We start from the raw sequence: 24,688 nt of genomic DNA, 5'->3' as shown, positions 1-24,688 counted from the left end.
AATTTTTTATTTATTTTAAACTTTTCAGGGACACAGCATTATATTGGTCTAATTTTGAGTTATATGAATCTAGGGAAATATTAGATGGGTATTTCCTCCATTCACTCTTGGCTTTATGATTTTTTAGCTCTCTCAAATCATCATTAAACTAGGGAACAGAATGAGATCATCGTATCATGATTTGTTTCATCATCCAGAGAGTCCAACAAGATATTTATTCCAGGATTAAACAGTATCATCTAAGCATTTTTCATGAAGTCCTATGATTTTTGAGCTGACTATAGCTGAGGCTGGTTATTTCAAATTTGTCTCGTTTCTCAATTGTCTTCTCATAGATTTTATATATCTTTTTTCTACCAATACTCACATTAAAACTTATCAGAGCATGATCAGACCAGGGGACATGCTTAATGTCACTATCCAGTAGAATGAAAATGATGGAGTCTTTTATCTATAAACTAGTAAAAAAGGCCCGTTTCTGGAACGAATGAAACGGGCGCTAGCAAGGTTTTCCTGGGAGTGTGTAAGTTTGAGAGAGAGAACCAGAGTGAATGTGCAGGTGTGTGACAGAGTGAGACTGTCTGTGTGACAGTGTGTGTGTGAGAATGAGAGTGTGTGGCAGGGCCCTCTCCCCTGTTTCCAATGCCCCTCACCCCGTTCCCTCCCCTCCTTTTCCTCCTCCCTCCCACACTTTGGGTTCCTTAAGGCTTTCAAAAGTCTATGTACCCCCGTGGCCCTAACGTCCAGTATCCGGATACCCCACCGCTTTCCTCCTCACACCTCCCCCAAGATGTAACACTTTCACGTCCTTCATTTTTATTTAAAGTGTTCTATCTACCCTGTGTCCAAATGCCCGGCATTCAGATTGTGTTCCTCTCGTAAATTTTCATTTCTTTCATTCATTCAGAACTTGCCCCCCCCCCCCCCCCCCCCGAACACTTTCGGTTCCTTCAGTCTTTTAAAACTGTCCTATGTACCCTGTGTGCTAATGGCCAGCATTGAGATTGTTTTCCTGTCCCAAATTTGCATGTCTTTCAGTCGTTCACAACTCCCCCCCCCCCCCCCTTCTCCAGTTTAACACTTTCGTTTCCTTCAGTCTTTTAAAACTCTCCTATCTACCCTGTGTCCTAATGGCCAGCATTCAGTTTGTTTTCCTTTCCCAAATGTTCATGTCTTTCAGTCGTTCAGAACTCCCCCCATTTAACACTTTCGGTTCCTTCAGTCTTTTAAAACTCTCCTATCAACCCTGTGTCCTAATGGCCAGCACTCAGATTGTTTTGCTTTGCCAAATTGTCTGTCACTGACCTCACTGACATCAGTGCGTGTCTGCCTAGCAGACCACTTCCGGCAGGCACGGTCCCAGGCACATCCTGTTGGAGGTGAGAATTATTATATAGGAAATTAGATCTAAAATATGACCCTTATTATGAGTTGATTGGGAGAGATATGTTTCTATCCTAGCGTCTCAAACAATGTCTAAGAATTCAATGACCTTACTGTTAGTGTCACTACAATCTACATGAAGATTAAAGACCACTAATATAACTGTGTTGGATGGGACGAAATTTAAGCTATGCACAACTTCAATTAAGGGAGAATAATTAGTACTCAAGATCCCTTGAACACAATAACATAGTAAGATGCACACAATTTTTAAAAGATAGTGCCAGTAACTCAATTCCGTGAGTGTTTAAGATCTCATTTTTTATCAAATTGATAAAATCTTTAAAGATCACAAGAACCCTACCTCCTTTTTTGTCAAGGCAGGGCTGAGGAATGATGTGGAAACCAGTGGGATAGATCTGGTTTAAAATCATGATATTTTCAACCAATAATCAAGTTTCAGTGATACATACGATGTCATATTCCCCTTCAGTTGCTAAATCAAATAAAATAGTTCCTTTATTTCTTACTGAACTCGCATTCAAAAGAGCAACTCTATATAGCTCTTAGGGCCTAGGTCATTTCTCAACTTAGATATTGATACGATGATTAAACATCATTCAGTCTTCAGTGGAGGAAGCTTAAAGTTTGTCCCCATACCGGCCATATCCCATTCTCACTGGAATTCCTTTAACACAGTAACTACAATTTAGGTATACCGCAATCCGGTTTTTATTCTAATAATATCAAAAACTATCTTCTTGATGACTAAACATAAATGCTCTATCGCATTTTACCCAGTTTTCCTATAATCCTATTATCACCTCATTCATACAGTCCCATTAATACTATATAACACAACTGTCACAGCTTAACACTGTAGCGCTATACAGAGACATTCTTTACACTGAATTACTAATGCAATTACTTCCTCTCCACTGAATCAGATAAATCTTATTTCTTTCCCTATATGACTCTGATATTAAGGATCAACAGTTCGTCATTTATCTTATAAAGAATTCAGTTACTTCACATGTTTAACCCACAAGGTGATTTTGGCCTTTATTAATTCAATGCTGATCAACGCTGATCCGTAAACCACTTATCTTGAAACAACTTCGTGGTGTATTACTATCCTTGTTCTTCTGTAGTTTTTCTCAGTATTCTTTTCGCTATATTCCTCAAAAGTATCTTCAGGCAAGCTGTATATATCCTTTCTTTCCACCGCTTATAGAACCGGCTGTTGTGTTCCCTTGCTCAATCCGAGTTAAACCCTACGCATTCTAATGCGTTTTGCCGATAGCATCTTCAGGGGCTCAACTTATAGCATAGTTTTGACTGCTTAAACAGGGTAGGACTCCATCAGGAGTCTGAAGCAATGGTGCTTACGCATTCTAATGCGTTTCGCCAATAGCATATTCAGGGGCTCAACTAAACAAAAATGTGCAATTAGGTTATAGGAAAACCTACTCATTTCCTCTTAACTAATTAAACCTTTTTCAAAAACTTAACCTTATAGCATAGTTTTGACTGCTTAAACAGGGTAGGACTCCTCCAAGCATCTGAAGCAATGGCGCTGAAACATTTTAAACACTGGAGAATGCGCTGTACTTTTTATTCGCTTTCTAATGACATCATCACTAACATGCATACCCACAAATAATTCTCACTGGGATGGGATACACTGACAGAGGGGCATAATCGAACGTCGCCGGCGAAATAGATCGTCGGCAATGTATTTTGGCGGCGGCGCAACAGCTGGCCGGAACCATATTATCGAAAAAGATGGCCGGCCATCTTTTTTTTTCCCGATAATACGGTTTAGCCCGGCCAAATGCCAGAGCTCGCCAGTTTTGTTTTTCAACGATAAGGCGACGGGAAAGCCGCTTTTGAGAGATTGCCGGACATCTCCCGATTTGTGTCGGGAAATGGCCGGCGATCACTTTCAAAAATAAAGCCCGATAGTGTCTTGAGAATTAAGTATATGGAAAGACTGTTTCATTTGACAAAGGTGGAATAGTATCTATATTTGTTTCTTTATGGAAAACTGCTCTGCTTTGATATATACTAAAATATACTGGTAGGAGAAGATCAATCAGAGTATTCGCAATCAGCAACCAGGTGGAGTCTCATCTCTTTTGCACGAATATTCACATCACTCCCTTGGTGACTCTTTTACCGTGCATAGGTTTTAATCATCGACTTAAACCACCATCGATGATTAAAACCTATGCACGGTAAAAGAGTCACCAAGGGAGTGATGTGAATATTCGTGCAAAAGAGATGAGACTCCACCTGGTTGCTGATTGCGAATACTCTGATTGATCTTCTCCTACCAGTATATTTTAGTAACCTAACTTCATTAGGAGTTATCTAAGCCATTTAGGTTTTTTGTTTTTGATATATACTAAGCAGGCATGTGGGCAAATCTATTGTTATGTGTTCTGTGCCTGCCGACGTGATATGGGAGGTGTTCTGGGATTGGGGCTGTGGATCGACTGGGCTTATGCACCGTGAGGCTCTGGTGGTTTCCGGTATATAGATCCTGCTTCCAGGGGGAGTTTTCTCGTAGCTTTTTATGAGCAGTTACTAAATATAGAATCACAGATGTATACTGGAGAAAGCGAAGATACTTACCTGTAGCAGGTATTCTCAGAGGACAGCAGACTGATTATTCTCACACGTGGGTCAACGTCCTCGTCAGCAAGGGAACTGGCATTTTCCACAGCAAAAAAACAAAAACTTTGCTAGAGCATACTGGCGCGCGTTCAATACACATGCGCGGACTGACTTCCCATCCGCCGCACAAGCATGTACCTCAGTTAAATCGAAAGCATAAACAAATAGCAAAAAACAACTCCAAGGAGAGGTGAGTGGGATTGTGGGAATAATCAGCCTGCTGTCCTCGGAGAAAGCGAATGCTACATACCTGTAGAAGGTATTCTCAGAGGACAGCAGGCTGATTGTTCTCACTGATGGGTGACGTCCACGGCAGCCCCTCCAATCGGAAATTTCACTAGCAAAGGCCTTTGCTAGTCCTCGCGCGCCCATGCGCGGCCGTCTTCCCGCCCAAACCGGCTCGTGTTCGTCAGTCCCATATGTAGCAAGACAAAGCAAGGGAAGACACAACTCCAAAGGGGAGGCGGGCGGGTTTGTGAGAACAATCAGCCTGCTGTCCTCGGAGAATACCTTCTACAGGTATGTAGCATTCACTTTCTCCGAGGACAAGCAGGCTGCTTGTTTTCACTGATGGGGTATCCCTAGCCCCAAGGCTCACTCAAAACAACAACCATGGTCAATTGGGCCTCGCAACGGCGAGGACATTACTGAGATTGACCTAAAAAATTTACCAACTAACTGAGAGTGCAGCCTGGAACAGAACAAACAGGGCCCTCGGGGGGTGGAGTTGGATCCTAAAGCCCGAACAGGTTGTGAAGCACTGACTGCCCGAACCGACTGTCGCGTCGGGTATCCTGCTGCAGGAAGTAATGAGATGTGAATGTGTGGACAGATGACCACGTCGCAGCTTTGCAAATCTCTTCAATAGTGGCTGACTTCAAGTGGGATACCGACGCTGCCATGGCTCTAACATTATGAGCCGTGACATGACCCTCAAGAGCCAGCCCAGCCTGGGCGTAAGTGAAGGAAATGCAATCTGCTAGCCAATTGGATATGATGCGTTTCCCCACAGCCACTCCCCTTCTGTTGGGATCAAAAGAAACAAACAATTGGGCGGACTGTCTGTTGGGCTGTGTCCGCTCCAGATAGAAGGCCAATGCTCTCTTGCAGTCCAATGTGTGCAGCTGACGTTCAGCAGGGCAGGAATGAGGACGGGGAAAGAATGTTGGCAAGACAATTGACTGGTTCAGATGGAACTCCGACACAACCTTTGGCAAGAACTTAGGGTGAGTGCGGAGGACTACTCTGTTATGATGAAATTTGGTGTAAGGGGCCTGGGCTACCAGGGCCTGAAGCTCACTGACTCTACGAGCTGAAGTAACTGCCACCAAGAAAATGACCTTCCAGGTCAAGTACTTCAGATGGCAGGAGTTCAGTGGCTCAAAAGGAGGTTTCATCAGCTGGGTGAGAACGACATTGAGATCCCATGACACTGTAGGAGGCTTGACAGGGGGCTTTGACAAAAGCAAACCTCTCATGAAGCGAACAACTAAAGGCTGTCCTGAGATCGGCTTACATTCCACACGGTAATGGTATGCACTGATTGCGCTAAGGTGAACCCTTACAGAGTTGGTCTTGAGACCAGACTCAGACAAGTGCAGAAGGTATTCAAGCAGGGTCTGTGTAGGACAAGAGCGAGGATCTAGGGCCTTGCTGTCACACCAGACGGCAAACCTCCTCCACAGAAAGAAGTAACTCCTCTTAGTGGAATCTTTCCTGGAAGCAAGCAAGATGCGGGAGACACCCTCTGACAGACCCAAAGAGGCAAAGTCTACGCTCTCAACATCCAGGCCGTGAGAGCCAGGGACTGGAGGTTGGGATGCAGAAGCGCCCCTTCGTCCTGTGTGATGAGGGTCGGAAAACACTCCAATCTCCACGGTTCTTCGGAGGACAACTCCAGAAGAAGAGGGAACCAGATCTGACGCGGCCAAAAAGGAGCAATCAGAATCATGGTGCCTCGGTCTTGCTTGAGTTTCAACAAAGTCTTCCCCACCAGAGGTATGGGAGGATAAGCATACAGCAGACCCTCCCCCCAGTCCAGGAGGAAGGCATCCGATGCCAGTCTGCCGTGGGCCTGAAGCCTGGAACAGAACTGAGGGACCTTGTGGTTGGCTTGAGATGCGAAGAGATCTACCAAGGGGGTGCCCCACGCTTGGAAGATCTGGCGCACCACTCGGGAATTGAGCGACCACTCGTGAGGTTGCATAATCCTGCTCAACCTGTCGGCCAGACTGTTGTTTACGCCTGCCAGATATGTGGCTTGGAGCACCATGCCGTGACGGCGAGCCCAGAGCCACATGCTGACGGCTTCCTGACACAGGGGGCGAGATCCGGTGCCCCCCTGCTTGACGTAATACATGGCAACCTGGTTGTCTGTCTGAATTTGGATAATTTAGTGGGACAGCCGATCTCTGAAAGCCTTCAGAGCGTTCCAGATCGCTCGTAACTCCAGAAGATTGATCTGCAGATCGCGTTCCTGGAGGGACCAGCTTCCTTGGGTGTGAAGCCCATCGACATGAGCTCCCCATCCCAGGAGAGACGCATCCGTGGTCAGCACCTTTTGTGGCTGAGGAATTTGGAAAGGACGTCCCAGAGTCAAATTGGACCAAATCGTCCACCAATACAGGGATTCGAGAAAACTCGTGGACAGGTGGATCACGTCTTCTAGATCCCCAGCAGCCTGAAACCACTGGGAAGCTAGGGTCCATTGAGCAGATCTCATGTGAAGGCGGGCCATGGGAGTCACATGAACTGTGGAGGCCATGTGGCCCAGCAATCTCAACATCTACCGAGCTGTGATCTGCTGGGACGCTCGCACCCGCGATGGCTCTCGTCTCTGGAAGATAGGCGCGAGCCATCCGAGAATCCAGCAGAGCTCCTATGAATTCGAGTTTCTGCACTGGGAGAAGATGGGACTTTGGATAATTTATCACAAACCCCAGTAGCTCCAGGAGGCGAATAGTCATCTGCATGGACTGCAGGGCTCCTGCCTCGGATGTGTTCTTCACCAACCAATCGTCGAGATATGGGAACACGTGTACCCCCAGTCTGCGAAGTGCCGCTGCTACTACAGCCAAGCACTTTGTGAACACTCTGGGCGCAGAGGCGAGCCCAAAGGGTAGCACACAGTACTGGAAGTGACGTGTGCCCAGCTGAAATCGCAGATACTGTCTGTGAGCTGGCAGTATCGGGATGTGAGTGTAGGCGTCCTTCAAGTCCAGAGAGCATAGCCAATCGTTTTGCTGAATCATGGGTAGAAGGGTGCCCAGGGAAAGCATCCTGAACTTTTCTTTGACCAGATATTTGTTCAGGGCCCTTAGGTCTAGGATGGGACGCATCCCCCCTGTTTTCTTTTCCACAAGGAAGTACCTGGAATAGAATCCCAGCCCTTCTTGCCCGGATGGCACGGGCTCGACCGCATTGGCGCTGAGAAGGGCGGAGAGTTCCTCTGCAAGTACCTGCTTGTGCTGGAAGCTGTAGGATTGAGCTCCCGGTGGACAATTTGGAGGTTTTGAGGCCAAATTGAGGGTGTATCCTTGCCGGACTATTTGGAGAACCCACTGATCGGAGGTTATGAGAGGCCACCTTTGGTGAAAAGCTTTCAACCTCCCCCCGACTGGTAGGTCGCCCGGCACTGATACTTGGATGTCGGCTATGCTCTGCTGGAGCCAGTCAAAAGCTCGTCCCTTGCTTTTGCTGGGGAGCCGATGGGCCTTGCTGAGGCGCACGCTGCTGACGAGAGCGAGAGCGCTGGGGCTTAGCCTGGGCCACAGGCTGTCGAGAAGGAGGATTGTACCTACGCTTGCCAGAAGAGTAGGGAACAGTCTTCCTTCCCCCGAAAAATCTTCTACCTGTAGAAGTAGATGCTGAAGGCTGCCGGCGGGAGAACTTGTCGAATGCGGTGTCCCGCTGGTGGAGCTGCTCTACCACCTGCTCGACCTTCTCTCCAAAAATATTATCCGCACGGCAAGGCGAGTCCGCAATCCGCTGCTGGATTCTATTCTCCAGGTCGGAGGCACGCAGCCATGAGAGTCTGCGCATCACCACACCTTGGGCATCAGCCCTGGACGCAACATCAAAGGTGTCATACACCCCTCTGGCCAGGAATTTTCTGCACGCCTTCAGCTGCCTGACCACCTCCTGAAAAGGCTTGGCTTGCTCAGGGGGGAGCTTGTCCACCAAGCCCGCCAACTGCCGCACATTGTTCCGCATGTGGATGCTCGTGTAGAGCTGGTACGACTGAATTTTGGCCACGAGCATTGAAGAATGGTAGGCCTTCCTCCCAAAGGAGTCTAAGGTTCTAGAGTCTTTGCCCAGGGGCGCCGAAGCATGCTTCCTAGAATTAGCCTTCTTTAGGGCCAAATCCACAACTCCAGAGTCGTGAGGCAACTGAGTGCGCATCAGCTCTGGGTCCCCATGGATCCGGTACTGGGACTCGATCTTCTTGGGAATGTGGGGGTTAGTTAGAGGCTTGGTCCAGTTCGCCAGCAATGTCTTTTTGAGGACATGATGCATGGGTACTGTGGACGCTTCCTTAGGTGGAGAAGGATAGTCCAGGAGCTCAAACATTTCAGCCCTGGGCTCGTCCTCCACAACCACCGGGAAGGGGATGGCCGTAGACATCTCCCGGACAAAGGAAGCGAAAGACAGACTCTCGGGAGGAGAAAGCTGTCTTTCAGGAGAGGGAGTGGGATCGGAAGGAAGACCCTCAGACTCCTCGTCAGAGAAATATCTGATGTCTTCTTCCTCTTCCCACGAGGCCTCACCTTCGGTGTCAGACACAAGTTCACGGACCTGTGTCTGCAACCGTGCCCGACTCGGAGCCACGTCCACGATGGGAGCGTCGAGAGGTAGACTCTCTCGCCCGCATCGGCGAAGCTCCCTCCGCCGACGTAGTCGGGGAGCCTTCCTGGGAAGCGACCACAGTCGGTAGATGCGGAAGGCCTCACCTCGGGCATGGGGCCAGCCGGCGCCTCGCTCGAGTACCGGAGGGGTAGGGCGCAACAGCTCCCCCAGGATCTCTGGGAGAACGGCCCGGAGGCTCTCGTGCAGAGCGGCTGTGGAGAAAGACATCAATGTCGATGCAGGAGTCGATGTCAAAACCTGTTCCGGGCGTGGAGGCTGTTCCGGGCTGTCCAGAGTGGAGCGTATCGACACCTCCTGAACAGAGGGTGAGCGGTCCTCTCGGTGCCGATGCCTACTGGGTGCCGACTCCCTCGGCAATCCAGAGCTCTCGGTGCCGACACGGGAAGGGGACCGGTGACGATGCTTCTTCGATTTCTTGGAGCGAAGCATGTCACCGGAGCTTCCCGGCACCAACGAGGAGGACGTCGAATCCAGCCGTCGCTTCCTCGGGGCCGAGGCCGAAGAAGGTCGGTCTCGGGGGGGCTGTACCGCGGGAGCCCTCAGGGCAGGAGGAGACCCACCCGAAGGCTCACCGCCACCAGCAGGGGAATGGACAGCCCTCACCTGCGCTCCAGACGAAGCACCACCGTCCGACGACATCAGCAAAAGAGGAGGTCTCGATGTCACCGACGCCGCCCTCCGATGTCGCCCCGATGCAGAGGGTCGATGCCTCGATACACTCGATGCAGTCAGGGGCGAAGATGAAGGTCCGGGCACTGACGACATCGATGCACTGGATCCTCCCGGTGCCGATGCCGACGAAGAGCCCGAGAACAAAACATTCCACTGGGCCAATCTCGCTACCTGAGTTCGCTTTTGTAAAAGGGAACACAGACTACAGGCCTGCGGGCGGTGCCCAGCTCCCAAGCACTGAAGACACGACGCGTGCCTATCAGTGAGCGAGATGACCCGGGCGCACTGGGTGCACTTCTTGAAGCCGCTGGGAGACTTCGATGTCATGGGCGGAAAAATCACGCTGGCGAGATCAAAAGTCGAAATGGCGGAAAAGGCACCACAAAAACAAGGGGAAGAAAACTTCGACCCGAGGCCTAAAAGCGGCCTACCCCGACGACGAAAGAAAACTTACCGAGGCGAAAAACTGGAAATATCAGAAGGAAAAAAGACCGAAGAGTCTCCTGCCACACAGAGTTTTTTTTGTTTTTTTTAACACCAAGTAAGAACGACGCGCGAGGTCGACTTTCCGGGGCGCGACACGGCGAAAACACGACCGTACCGAGCGCGGACAAAAGAAGACTGACGAACACGAGCCGGTTCGGGCGGGAAGACGGCCGCGCATGCGCGGTGCGCATGGGCGCACGAGGACTAGCAAAGGCCTTTGCTAGTGAAGTTTCCGATTGGAGGGGCTGCCGTGGACGTCACCCATCAGTGAGAACAAGCAGCCTGCTTGTCCTCGGAGAATACCTGCTACAGGTAAGTATCTTCGTTTTCTCAGAGGACAAGCAGGCTGAATTATTCTCACATGTGGGGTATCCCTAGCATGCAGGCTCACCAAAACCAATAAACATTGGTCAATTGGGCCTCGCAACGGTGAGGACTTAACATAGGTTAACCTGAAACTATATACAGTTAGCGGAGAGTGCAGCCTGGAACAGAATAGAACGGGCCTAGGTGGGTGGAGTTAGATTCTAAACCCCAAACAGATTCTACAGTACCGACTGCCCAAACCGACTGTCGCGTCGGGTATCCTGTTCAAGACAGTAATGTAAAGTGAATGTGTGGACTGAAGACTATGTTGCAGCTTTGCAAATCTCTTCAATGGAGGCTGACTTTAAGTGGGCCACCAACACAGCCATGGCTCTGACATTATGAGCCGTGACATGGCCCTCCAGAGTCAGTCCAGCTTGGCCATAAGTGAAGGAAATGTAATCTGCTAGCCAATTGGAGACTGTGCGTTTTCTGATGGCGACTCCCCTCCTGTTGGGACTGAAAGAAACAAACAACTGGGCGAACTGTCTGTACGGCTTCATTCACTCCATGTAAAAAGCCAATGCTCTCTTGCAGTCCAAGGTGTCAAGCTGCTTTTGCCAGAGTGGGCATGAGGACAGGGAAAGAATGTTGGCAAAACAATCGACTGGTTCAGATGGAACTCCAACACCACCTTAGGCAGGAACTTAGGGTGCATGCAGAGGACTACTCTGTTGTGACAAAACTTAGTATAAGGTGCATCCACTACTAGGGCCTGAAGCTCACTGACCCTACGAGCTGAAGTAACAGCCACCAAGAAAATGACCTTCCAGGTCAAGTACTTCAGATGGCAGGAATTCAGTGGCTCAAAAGGAGCATTCATCAGCTGAGTGAGAACAATGTTGAGATCCCATATCACTGGAGGAGGTTTGACAGGGGGCTTTGACAAACGCAAACCTCTCATGAAGCAACAAGTGTAGAAGGTATTCAAGCAGGGTCTGTGTAGGACAAGAGAGAGGATCTAGGGTCCTGCTGTCACACCAGATAGCAAACCTCCTCCATTTGAAAAGCAAGACCCGGGAGACAGCCTCTGATAGAGCCAAGGAGGCGAATTCTAAGCTCTCAACATCTAGGCTGTGAGAGCCAGAGACTGCAGGTTGGGATGTAGAAGTGACCTCTCGTTCTGAGTAATGAGGGTTGGAAAACACTCCAATCTCCACAGTTCTCTGGAGGACAACTCCAGAAGAAGTGGGAAGCAAATCTGACACAGCAATAAGGGTGCGATCAGGATCATGGTTCCACGGTCTTGCTTGAGTTTCAGCAAAGTCTTCCCTACTAGAGGTATGGGAGGATACGCAAACAGGAGGCGTGCTCTCCAATGAAGGAAAAAAGCATCTGACGCTAGTCTGTCGTGGACGTGAAGACTGGAACAGAACTGAGAGACCTTGTAGTTGAGTTGAGTGGTGAAAAGATCCACTGAGGGGGTGCCCCACGCTCGGAAGATCTTGCGGACTACGTTAATGTTCAGCGACCACTCGTGAGGTTGCATTAACCTGCACAGCCTGTCGGCCAGACTGTTTACACCTGCCAAATAAGTGGCTTGGAGAAACACGCCCTGACGGCTTCTTGACACAGAGGGCGAGATCCGGTGTCCCCCTGCTTGTTGGTGTAGTGCATTGCAACCTGATTGTTTGAATTAGAGAGTTGCACGGGGACAGAAATGTGACCCATCCCCGCCCGTCCCTACTGGAATCAAACCCGTCCCCGCTCATCCCTGCCAGAATCTAACCCGTCCCCGTGAGTGATCTCCTCCATCCCCGCCCGTCCCCGTAAAAAAAGGAAGTATAAAGTACTGAGTGGAGTGGACAGGGGGCACACAATGCAGAGTAATACATTTAAAACGAATCAGAGAAAATATTTCTTCACTCATTAATATTGGTGATCGCCTCTACAGTATTATGTAAGCCACATTGAGCCTGCAAATAGGTGGGAAAATGTGGGATACAAATGTAATCATGGTCCCAAATATAACTACCAAAGTAACAAAAAAACTCTGGGAGTAACTCCACTAGATTGTATAAAATAACAACCAACAAATGTAGCGGGTAAAAATAATGAATTGTGAGATAAACTTATCAATGATGGAGGGAAAGAAGACCTCAGACCAGTGACATTTATTGATCAGTAAGATCACCACATTACAGTCACAATCATATAATCACTGGTCTTCTACCAGCCTCCTCCCTAAATGTTTAACTTATGCGCTTAAGCATATAAATAAATGCTATATATCCAAAAAACAAAACCACAGCTACTTAGCTTTATTGTTGCAAACTTAAGGGCCTCCCCACTTAGCTTTATTGTTGCAATAAAGCTAAGTAGCTGTGGTTTTGTTTTTTGGATATATAGCATTTATTTATATGCTTAAGCGCATAAGTTAAACATTTAAGGAGGAGGCTGGTAGAAGACCAGTGATTACATGCTTGTGACTGTAATGTGGTGATCTTACTGATCAATAAATGTCACTGGTCTGAGGTCGTCTTTCCCTCCATCATTGATAAGTTTATCTCACAATTCATTATTTTTACCCGCTACATTTGTTGGTTGTTATTGGATACAAATGTAATAAATAAATAAATAAATATACTGAATCTTAGAAAAAGGGCAATATATACATAAAACAAACTGAAGTTTTTTCCACACTAAAATAGAGAGAATTATTGGTCACCCAAACAGCACAATGCCCTCAACAAAAGAAACAAGTGGGTATGCTAATGCTTTAGCTGCAGTAAAACAGCTCACAAACAGCCAGTTCCCACCATGAGAGAAATAAACTGCCTATACACTTATAAAAAATAAAAGTAGTCAGCTGAGCTCACCTCTGTGCAGTTCTCTTCTGTGGATACCGAGGTCTGGCAGTGCCTGGAAGACTCACTACATACAACTTGAGCAAATCTCCTGCACGTGATGAGAGAGAGACCCGGGTGAAAACGTGCAAGTGCTTGTCAGGGACGTCCTTTTTTTTTTTTTTTAGATTATGGATGAAGGACGTCTAACTGTTAGGCGCTCAAGTCCCACCTTCGCTATGCCTCCAACACCCCCTGGAAATTTGGCCGTCCCTGCGATGGAGCAGTTAAGGACGCCCAAAATTGACGTTTCTCCAAGAAGGATATCCACGCCTTTGCTCTGCTCGACAACCCCCTTGAAATTTGGCCGACCCTGCAATGGAGCAGTTAAGGACGCCCAAAATGGACGTTTCTCAGAGCACATCCACGCCTTTGCTCTGCCCCACACCCCCCTTGGTATTTGGCCATCCCTGTGACGGGATAGTTGAGGGCGTCCTTCTTTTCGTACTGGAGGAGAGCTTGGTTTCCGCCCATTACAACAAAGGTATGTGCGCGTGTCCCCACGGGAATCCCACCAGAACATCCTCCATCCTCACGGGAATCCCGCATGTTTATTTCCGTCCCCGCGGCACTCCCGTTGACCCGGAGGGATCCCCACAAACCCCGTTCCCGTGCAGACCTCTAGTTTGAATCAAGATAATTTGGTTGGACTGATCTCTGAGACTCTGCGCATCGCTACACCCTGAGCAGCAATTCTGGATGCCACATAAAAAGTATTGTAAACTCCCCTGGGCAGGAATTTACGACACGCCTTCTGCTGCCTGACCACCTGGTGAAAAGGCTCTGGAGGGAGGGCATCGACCAAGGTAGACAGCTGCCTCACCAAGTTCTGCAAGTGAATGCTCGTGCTGGTAAGATTGAATACAGGAGCAGGCATAGCGGCCTGATATGTTTTCCTCCCAAACGAGTCCAGGTCTCTAGTACTCTTGGCTCTTTTGAGGACGGAGTCCACCACCATGGAATTGTGGGGTAACTGAGACCTCACCAACCCAGGTTCACCGTGGATCCAATACTGAAAATCGGTCTTCTTAGGGTTCACGGGGGCAGACAGAGGGAACGACCAGCTTCACATAAGAACTTCCTTGAGTACCTTATGCAAAGGAGCTGTCACAGCCTCCTTAGGTGAAGAGGTGCAACCTAGGACCTTGAGCATCTCAGCCTTGGGCTCATCCTCCACTTCCATAGGGAATGGAATGGCCTCAGCCATTTTCCGCACAAAGGAGGTAAAGGAGAGGCTCTCAGGAGGAGATAGTCTCCTTGCAGGTGGAGGGGAAAATTCACAGGGAATCCCAAAAGACTCATTGGAAGAGAAGTGCCTGGGATCCTTCTCTGACTCCAATGAGCACTGCTCCTCAATTTCAGAAAGCACTTCCCTAAGGGAACTCCGAGACTGAGCCTGCCTCGACGCCAAGAACCGACATCCTCGATGGCAATGTCGAGAGGTCGACGTCCGCATGGACTGCGGTGAAGCTTCCTCCACTGATGTCAAAGGGGAGTCGACCTGGGTGGCAAGCGGCACAGAGGACGGAGACCTCACCGCAGCTGAAGGGCTAGACACCGCTGCAGCAGATGGCACAGAAGGCGCAAGCACCCCCAACGGCAAAGTATACTGGCGCATCCTTCCAGAAGTTCTGGAAGCAGGGCCCAGATGCGCTCATCGAGAGCCATCGGAGAAGGCTGGGGGGGACTGGTGGAGCAGCCGGTGGCAGAATCGGTTGAGGTTCAGGAGCAGGAACCGGACTGCTAAGAGGCCGACGCATCAGTACCTCCTGTATGGAGGGAGAGTGATCCTCCCGGTACCAACGCTTCTCAGGTGCCGAATCCTTCGACATCCCGGAGCTCCCAGCACCGTGTGTGGAAGGAGAACGGTGATTGTGTTTCTTCACCGAGACTCCTTGGTGCCGACGAGGACGACGTTGAATCTTCACGTTGCCTCGGGATCGGGTCCGACGATGGCCGTGCCTTACAGCAGGAGGCGTCGAGAAAGGGAGACCCACTTGATGCCTCACTGCTCCCAGGGTGTCTTGACCTCTGCTCCTGACGTCGATGCATCCCTTGATGTCAACGCCGCCAACCTCGGTACCAATGGCGAAGGATCGGACTGAGCCCCAAAAACTTTCTCGCGTTGGGCCTCTCAAGCTAGTTGGGTTCCTTTCTTCACACAAAGACACAGAGCACAACGAGCTGGGCTATAGTCGGGCCCAAGGCACTGGATACACCAAGAATGGGTATCTGTACCCGAGACGGTCAAGTTGCACCAAGGACAACGTTTGAAGCTGCTGGGTGTCTTCGATGACATGGAAGGAAAAACAGCACCGGCGAAATCAAAGGACTCGATTGTGCCTAGTAAAAAGGGCACAAAAAAAAGGGAAGAAACCAGCCACGTCGAAAAAGAAAGAAAACCAAGGCAAAAAGAACTTAGGGTTTATAATAAGGAAACACTTTTGAATACAAACTAAAGAAGGGAAAAAGCACACGACGAAAAAGTCGCTCAAAAATAAGGTTCTTCTTCCCGGGCAAAAACGAGCAGCACAGGAGGAACCTGCCGCACCTCGTCGCAGAAAAAAAAGAAACTGAGGTACGCGCTCACACGGCGGGCGGGATGTCAGTGCGCACACGCCAGAAAGCTCTAGCAAAGTTTTTGTTTTTTATTTTGGCAATGCCGGTTCCCGGGCCGACGTGGACGTCGACCCTCGTGTGAGAATAATACAGCCTGCTTGTCCTCGGAGAATTCAGATTTAAACTTGAATGCCTAGTCGCCTTTGGGCTTCTATAGATGCTGATCCCAGTTGAAAGGGTGTTTTTCAGGATCACGCGTGCACTTTATGGGTGGTTCGGAGCTCCATCTCCTTTATGATCTGGTTGCACTTGCACAATGGTGCCACCCACTCCTGATGGGAAGAGACAGTGAGTGGGTGCTGGAACCCAAATTCACTTTTCGGTATCATGCTCACCTTGTCGTCGGTCCGGTGCTCCATCTCCTTTTTATTTTTTGTTCCAGATGCATATGCACAATGGCATCGTCCCGCTCCTGGTGAGAGTCGGCAGCCAAGTTCCCTCTGGATGATTGTGCTTTCTACAGTGCACAAGTCTAAGGTTTCTTTAAATAAGGAGGTTTTGATAATTGTTTTTCTTTTCCTCCTCAATTTTAAGACTTTTCTGTGCAATTTCTTCTTGTCCTTCCTTGATGCACTCTCCGGTCTCTCTGAAAGTCATCAGCCGATCCTTGTTTCGAATCAGCTGGAGGTCAGTCTGGTGCGGTCATGATGAGTGTGCCGGTCTCTCTGTTTCTCAAAACTCAGGGCACTGAAGGAGCTCCAGGTGCGATGGAGTACAGCCCGCTGGGGACGCCCAACCACTTAGGAGCTCTCCATTAGATGGGCCTCTGTTCCTGCTCAGTGTACAGGGTGGCAAGTGTGATCCAGTGTCACAGAGCCCTGGGCACAGTGAGGTTCTGATCCAAGGGGGTTTATCTTTCGCTCTGGGCGCTGATCTGCCTCCTACGTCTCAGACACGACATTTCCTTATGCTGGGATGGGAGAGCAGTTGGTCCGGCTAGAGGAGAGTGGTCTGTCTGTCTCTTGCTCCCGAAATTGATGTGGCCATTGCTGGCCCGACACCGCTGTACGGAACACACTGTAGTTGGGAAGGAAGGTAGGCAAGAGCAGCGTCCTTCTCAGTCAACCATCTTGATAAGTTTTTGGCTGTCTTTAAAGAAAAATGGGTCTATCCATCTCAGTTTTTTGTCAACTTCTCCCATTCTCAGTACACTGTAAGCCACTTTGAGTCTGCACAATGTGGAAAAAAGTGGGGTATAAATGTGCTAAATAAATAAATAATTTGGCACATGTAATAACATGCACAATTGTTTCAAAATTCTCATGCCCTAGGTTTCCTTCTACCCCAGTCTACTTCCACAGAATGTTGTTCATTAACCAAACACGTTACCTTACTAACTAACCTAAAACCACATCAAAAATTTCACACACCGAGTTAGTTTCCCAATTTATTCTTTAATCCTCAGAATGTTACACATCAAATGACATACACATGGGTGCACAAAGGAGCGTGGCATTTTATTACACCCCTTCAACTTTTCACAAATTATCAGCACAGAATGACATCATGCTGACTCAAGACAAAAGCTAAGCACCGCTGAAATAATACAGAGAACAGAAACAAACAATCCCACCCACTTGCTCCAACAGACAGCTGGCTGCTGATTAAATCAGCGCTAGAATTTGTGAGATACTAATGCACCTAAGAAATGACAACCAAGGGAGCCATTAGAAAGATTAACTACTTGTCATAAAAATATTTAATGTACTATACATAGCACAGTAATCAAAAGTTTTAAGAGCTACAAATTACTATAAAAGGAATAAAAGGATATGTAAAGAAACAAATAACTTACCTTTATCAACTACATCCCAGACTTCAACCTTCACAATATCATCAGTGGCTACAGAAAGAAAATTGAATATGAAAGGTTAACCAGATTTTTAGCACTGCAAACCAAACCCAACCCAAAGAACAGATGATCTGTCTCTAAAGATTAAGAGAACCTTTTACTAAGCTGCATTACGCACGAACATGTATCTAGCACAGCTTTAAAATGGTGTACCATGGTCGCGTGCTAATGGAATTATTAGTGCACGGCCATTAATACAAAAATGGAAAATTGGCTATTTTACTGCTGCAGTAAATTTAATTGGCATGTATATTCTACTTAGTACCCATGAGATTCAAGGCAAATTACAATCAAACCTAAAATCTGTAATCATTCACCACAATTACATTAAAAATCACTAAAATTTACAGCATAAATTCTTCTGCCTTAACATCTGGTTTCTCTAGTTATCTTGGGTACTGTCCTTAAATGGTTTACTTCTTTTGCGGAACACCACTCCTTCGCAGTTGTTCAGTCTACATCTACTTCTGCCCCATGTACTCTCTCATGTAGGGTTCCCCAGTGTTCTGTCCTCTTGCCCTCTTTTCAATCTGTTTGTCAGTCCCTCGGCATTGCTTATTCAGACTTTTGATATTGGTGCCTACTTTTACGCTGATGATTTTCTCTAGTTCACTACAGATCCACTATTAACTTATCACCTCTATAAGACTGCCTGCGAGAAGTTGCTAACTGGTTGATACAATATCATCTTGTATTAAACCCTGGAAAAAAAAATGTGGCCAGCTGGGTGACAGGATCTTCTCCTTTTCCTACAGCAGTTCCGTTCCTTTTTGATAGACAGATTACCCCCGTCAATTCATTCAATTATCTTGGAATTATTTTGGATTCAGAGTTGACTTTCGCCCCTCAAATTTCTCAGGTCATGAAAACGGGTTTCTACTTCCTCCATCATCTTAGATCAGTACGCAGTATGGTAGACTCAGCATCACTTTGCTCCCTTTCCTATGCCTACATTAACTCCCACTATGACTGTTGCAACTCTGTTTATGCAGGTATCACCAAGACCAATTTAAAACATCTCCAAATGCTTCAGAATACTGCTGCCCGCATAATTTGCAACACCAAGTGCTATAACCATGTATCACCACTCCAGCATCATCTCCAGTGGCTTTCTATTGATTTTTGAATCAAATACAAAATTCTCAGGCTTAACGCACAAGGTACTGCTACCCCTTCCTATCTTGCCTGTCTGATTATCCCCTACCCTTCGGTCTTTGACCAACAACAGACGTCCTACCCTAACCCTCCATTGCCCCATGTAAGCCACATTGAGCCTGCCATGAGTGGGAAAGCGCGGGGTACAAATGTAACCAAAAAAAAAAAAATACAAAAAACACTGCATAAAATCCTCCCACCATTCAAACCTCAGCCATCCAAAGCAACATGGTTTTACCAAAGGAAAATCACATAAAACAAATCTGATTGATATCTTTGAATAGGTGACCAGAGAACTAGATTGAGGGCACGTGCTAGATGTGCTTTATTTGGACTTCAGCAAAGCCCGTGACACTATTTCTCAAAGCCTTCTGAACAAATTGAACAGGATGAAATTAGGGCCCAACATGGTGAACTGCTTTGCGGCGCTCTTGCAGGTGACACTGAAAAGAGGGGGGTGACATTAGAGAAGTATTGTTGAACATTGAACAAAGATTTATATTTATGTGGCGCACAGTTATTCCTAGCAGGCTAAACCTTGAAGTAGAATGGTGATTGGCTGCATAAGATAGGTGTGTTTTTTACCTGAGGAGACCTGGTCTATTTAAACCTCCCCAACTACTTCACAGGATATCCACTTGGAATTTGGTGTTAGGTCAACATCTGATGGACGCTAGTCCCCCCGGTACAGTGTTTGCTTATTGTTGGTTTAGGATGGGTAATTTTGTGTTAAGTTTTTTATATTTCATTTTTATTGATGTTATATCAGAATGATCTCCAAGATACTGCAAATACAACTGACACTGCGAACATAACATCCGATCATGATAACAAACTATCAGCAATATTTTAACATTTTCCTCCCCTCCATATCCTACCCCACCATCCACCCTACCTCCAGTGTGTATACATCCAACCTATTGTTAGAGTGTCACTACCTAGAATATATGTCATTCCATTACATAACGAGTTTATGAGCCTTTATGCAACTAAGTATCCAGACAAAGGGCCTTGTTTCTTATAGCCCCCCCCCCCCCCGTCTCCCTACTAGGCCTGTGTTTACTTTGATGCAATTTGTTGTTTGAGACATAATCCCTATTACGCTCCTATTGTACTATATTCCACCGTGTACTTAAGATATTTATGGTGAGTTTTGAAGCCAGCCACCTCATACAGTAAGTTGCTATTCCTTTTTTCAGGTTGACCTCTCAACTTCCCCCCCTCCCTTCTTCTCCCCCACCCCTAGAGATACCCAGCATTCCTCCCCTGCTCCCCCTTCCCATACTGGCAGTTATCTTAACACGATAAATACCCATATAATTTTGTGTAAAGTTTATGAAATTATAAGTTAATGCATCATTTGTTTATTGTGGTAAAAGACATAGATTGCTTCTCATGAAGATCTCGAAATGTGGTTCCGCATTGAGAAGCAGAACAGGGTTTAATCACTTCCTTACTTGTGTGAGCAGCGATAATGTGGAAGATTTCACAGTCGATTGAAATAAGTGTTACTTTAAAAAACTGACTGTCGTCGGATGTTAAGTACTTTATTTTGCTTGACAAAGTTGGATTATAAACCAACGGGTTATGCAGCACCAGATTCTCTCAGAAGGTTGATTGAGATCACATAACCATGGGTGTAACAACTTGAGTAACAGTGACTTTGCCTTCGAATCGGAGGATCTAATTCAAAAGACTTAACGATTAATTAACGTGTAATCTCAAAACTGTTTGATGTAATTCTGTCTTTATCGTATCACAGTAAGGAATATGGGTAGGAATGAATGAGTGAATGGGTGAGGTTGAGTACATTGTTCTATTAAATTTTATATTATTTTGAATGAATATAGTTTGTGTCGAGGTACTTTGATAAGTTAAAATTTAATGCAAAGAAATACAGAGTGAAGCACATGGGATATAGAAACATTATATTTGCTAGGGGGGTGAGAGGTTGATAAGCACAGACCAGAAGAAGGACCTTGGGGTGATAGTGTCTGAGGATCTTAAAGCAATGAAACAATGTGACAAGGCGGAGGGTGTAGCCAGAAGGTTGCTAGGCTGCATAGAGAGGCTTAATGCCTCTTTACAAGTCAATGGTGAGGCCTCATCTGGAGTACTGTGTTCAATTTTGGAGGCCATATCTCACCAAGGACATGAAAAGACAAAGTGATACAGAAGAAGCCAAAAAAATTATATGGGGCATGTGCCAAAAGATGTATGGGAAGAGACTTGAAGACCTCAATATGTACACCCTAGAGAAAAGAAGGGATGGGGGGGATATGATACAGATGTATAAATACTTAACTAGTAGTAATATACAAACTAATCTTTTTCAGAGATAGGGAAGAGGTAGAAATAGACGTCATAAGTTGAAGTTGCAACATCAGGAAATACTTTTTCACAGAAAGGGTGGTGGATGCCTGGAATGCCCTCCTGTGGGAGAATGTGAAGGCACATAAGCACTGCCATACTGGGAAAAGACCAAGAGTCCATCAAGCCCAGCATCCTGTCTCCGACAGTGACTAATTAGGCTTCAAGAACCCAGCAATACCCAAAATTTAAAAAACAAAATGATTTTTTTAATAATGTTCAATGGACTTTTCCCTCAGGAATCTATCCGAACCCCCCTTAAACTCCGTAAGGCCAGCTGCTGTCACTACATTCTCCGGCAACGAGCTCCAGAGTCCAACTACACGCTGAGTAAAGAAAATCTATTTGTTTTAAATCTACCATACTCTAGTTTCATCTTGTGTTCCCTTGTTCTATTGTTGTTTGAAAGTTTAAACAAACACTTCACATCTGTCCACTCTACTCCGCTCATTATCTTGTAGACTATCATATCACCCCTCAGCCGCCTTTTCTCCAAGCTGAAGAGCCCTAACCTTCTTAGCCTTTCCTCATAGGGGAGTCGTTCCATCCCTTTTATCAATTTCGTCGCCCTTCTCTGCACCTTCTCCAATTCCTTTATATCTTTTTTGAGATGCGGCGACCAGAATTGGACACAATATTCGAGGTGCAGTCGCACCATGGAGCGATACAACAGCATTATAACATCCTCGTGTTTGTTTTCCATCCCTTTCCTAATAATACTCAACATTCTGTGCACCTTCTTAGCCGCCACAGCACACTGAGCAGAAGTTTTCAACGTCTTATCAACGATGACTTCCAGATCCCTTTCTCGGTCTGTGACTCCTAACGCGGAACCTTGCATGACATAGCTGTAATTCGGGTTCCTCTTACCCACATGCATCACTTTGCACTTGTCAACACTGAACTTCATCTGACACTTGGACGCCCAATCCCCCAGTCTCGCGAGGTCCTCCTGTAATCTTTCACACTCCTCCTGCGACTTGACAAACCTGAATAACTTTGTGTTATCTGAGAATTTAATTACCTCACTAGTTACTCCCATCTTTAAGTCATTTATAAATATGTTAAAAAGCAGTGGTCCCAGCACAGACCCCTGGAGAACCCCACTAACTACCCTTCTCCATTGAGAATACTGACCATTTCACCCTACTCTCTGTTTTCTATCTTTTAACCAGTTTTTAATCCATAATAGAACACTACCTCCTATCCCATGACTCTCCAATTTCCTCTGGAGTCTTTCATGAGGCACTTTGTCAAATGCCTTCTGAAAATCCAGACATACAATATCCACCGGCTCCCCAATGTCCACGTTTGTTCACCCCCTCAAAAAAATGCAGTAGATTGGTGAGGCAAGACTTCCCTTCACTAAATCTGTGCTGACTTTGTCTCATCAGCCCATGCTTTTGTATGTGCTCTGTAATTTTATTTTTAATAGCCTCTACCATTTTGCCCGGTACCGACGTCAGACTCACCGGTCTATAATTTCCCGGATCTCCTCTGGAACCTTTTTTAAAAATCGGCGTAACATTGGCTACCCACCAGTCTTCCAGTACCACACCTGATTTTAGGGATAGATTGCATATTACTAACAGTAGCTCTACAAGTTCATTTTTCAGTTCTATTAATACTCTGGGATGAATACCATCTGGTCGTGGTGATTTACTACTCTTCAGTTTGCAGAACTGACCCATTACATCCTCCAAGTTTACAGAGAATTTGTTTAGTTTCTCTGACTCGCCTGCTTCAAATACCCTTTCCGGCACCGGTGTCCCTCCCAAATCCTCCTCGGTGAAGACTGAAGCAAAGAATTCATTTAATTTCTCCACTATGGCTTTGCTTTCCCTGATCGCCCCTTTAACACCACTTTCGTCCAGTGGCCCAACAGTTTCTTTAGCCGGCTTCCTGCTTTTAATGTATCTAAAAAAAATTTTTACTATGTATTTTCGCTTCTAACGCTAACTTTTTTTCAAAGTCCTTTTTTGCCCTCCTTATCTCTGCTTTGCATTTGGCTTGGCATTCCTTATGTTTTATCTTATTATTTTCAGTTGGTTCTCTTCTCCATTTTCTGAAGGATTGTTTTTTGGCTCTAATGGCTTCCTTTACCTTACTATTTAGCCACATCGGCTGACGTTTGGTCTTTTTCCCTCTTTTTCTAATACGCGGAATATATCTGTCCTGAACCTCTATGATGGTGTTTTTGAACAGCATCCACGCCTGATGCAAGTTTTTTACCCTGCGAGCTGCTCCTTTCAGTCTTTTTTTCACCATTTTTCTCATTTTATCGTAATCACCTTTTCTAAAGTTAAACGCTAGTGTATTTGATTTCCTATGTTCACTTACTTCAATGCCAATATCAAAACTGATCATATTATGATCACTGTTTTCAAGTGGCCCTCGCACTATTACCCCTTGCACTAGATCATGTGCTCCACTAATTATTAAGTCTAGTATTGTTTCTTCACTTGTTGGCTCCTGAACCAGCTGTTCCATGAAGCTGTCCTTGATTTCATCAAGAAATGTTATCTCCCTGGCGTGTACCGTTGTTACATTAACCCAGTCTATATCCGGATAATTGAAATCACCATTATTACATTGCCCATTTTATTTGATTCTAATTTCCTTTGACATTGCTGCGTCCATCTGCTCGTCCTGGCCAGGAGGACGGTAGTACACTCCTATCACCATTTTGTTTCCCTTTTCACATAGAATTTTGATCCACAAAGATTCCAATACGGGTTTTGTGTCCTGCAATATTTGCAGCCTATCTGAGTCAAGGTTCTCATTAATATACAGTGCTACCCCTCCTCCAATGCTATCTACCCTATCACTAAAGGTAATTATTGGCTGCGCCTAATGGAGTCTAAGTTCTCTTTCTTATTATTATTTTCCTATGCTTCCCCCCTTCCTGTGAGGGCTAAGAAACGGGAGGAAGTAATACACTTCCAAAGGACAGCCAACCAAAATGGAGAATAAAGCTGCTATGGGGATGTGACCACGCCATGGCTTAACTGTACCGGCAGACCAAAAGACCCACAACCAGCAGGCCCTCACAGACCAGAAAGCGCAGATAGCACCCATGTACCCCAGTACTGCCCATAAAGAGGAGAAAGAGCACTGCAAAGGCAACACGCAGTAGACATGGTAGATAGCGAAAACCACCACAATAATGTCACTATAGAAAATCGAGGATGACGCTGCCCATCGCCAATATCTTGTATAGCCAGGAAATTAGGCTACTAATTCCACAGAGTCAGAAAAGGCTAAAGCACAGAAAGGAGAAAACGCTGCTCTCCCCAGCAAAATAGATCACATAAAGGGCCCCACAGCCGAACTCAAGGACACCTCATGTGGAGAGACAAAGACAACAGCACTGAGGGGTGAAGCAGCATGCCAT

At 46.6% G+C, this 24,688-nt stretch overlaps 1 protein-coding gene across 1 annotated transcript in view; it reads right to left on the bottom strand.

The window, feature by feature from the left end:
• The window catches only part of RABL6 (RAB, member RAS oncogene family like 6), a 412,427-nt gene that overhangs the window by 354,420 nt on the left and 33,319 nt on the right, over nt 1-24,688 (bottom strand). Inside the window, exon 3 of the mRNA XM_030206942.1 lies at nt 17,713-17,760. Within this exon, the coding sequence (XP_030062802.1) occupies nt 17,713-17,760 (48 nt within the window). The remainder of the gene's footprint in view (nt 1-17,712; nt 17,761-24,688) is intronic.

The sequence above is a fragment of the Microcaecilia unicolor genome, chromosome 6, assembly GCF_901765095.1.
Source record: "Microcaecilia unicolor chromosome 6, aMicUni1.1, whole genome shotgun sequence".
Taxonomy (NCBI): Eukaryota; Metazoa; Chordata; class Amphibia; order Gymnophiona; family Siphonopidae; genus Microcaecilia; species Microcaecilia unicolor.
The sequence above is the reverse complement of the archived record's forward strand: the minus strand, read 5'-3'. Positions and strand labels throughout refer to the sequence as shown.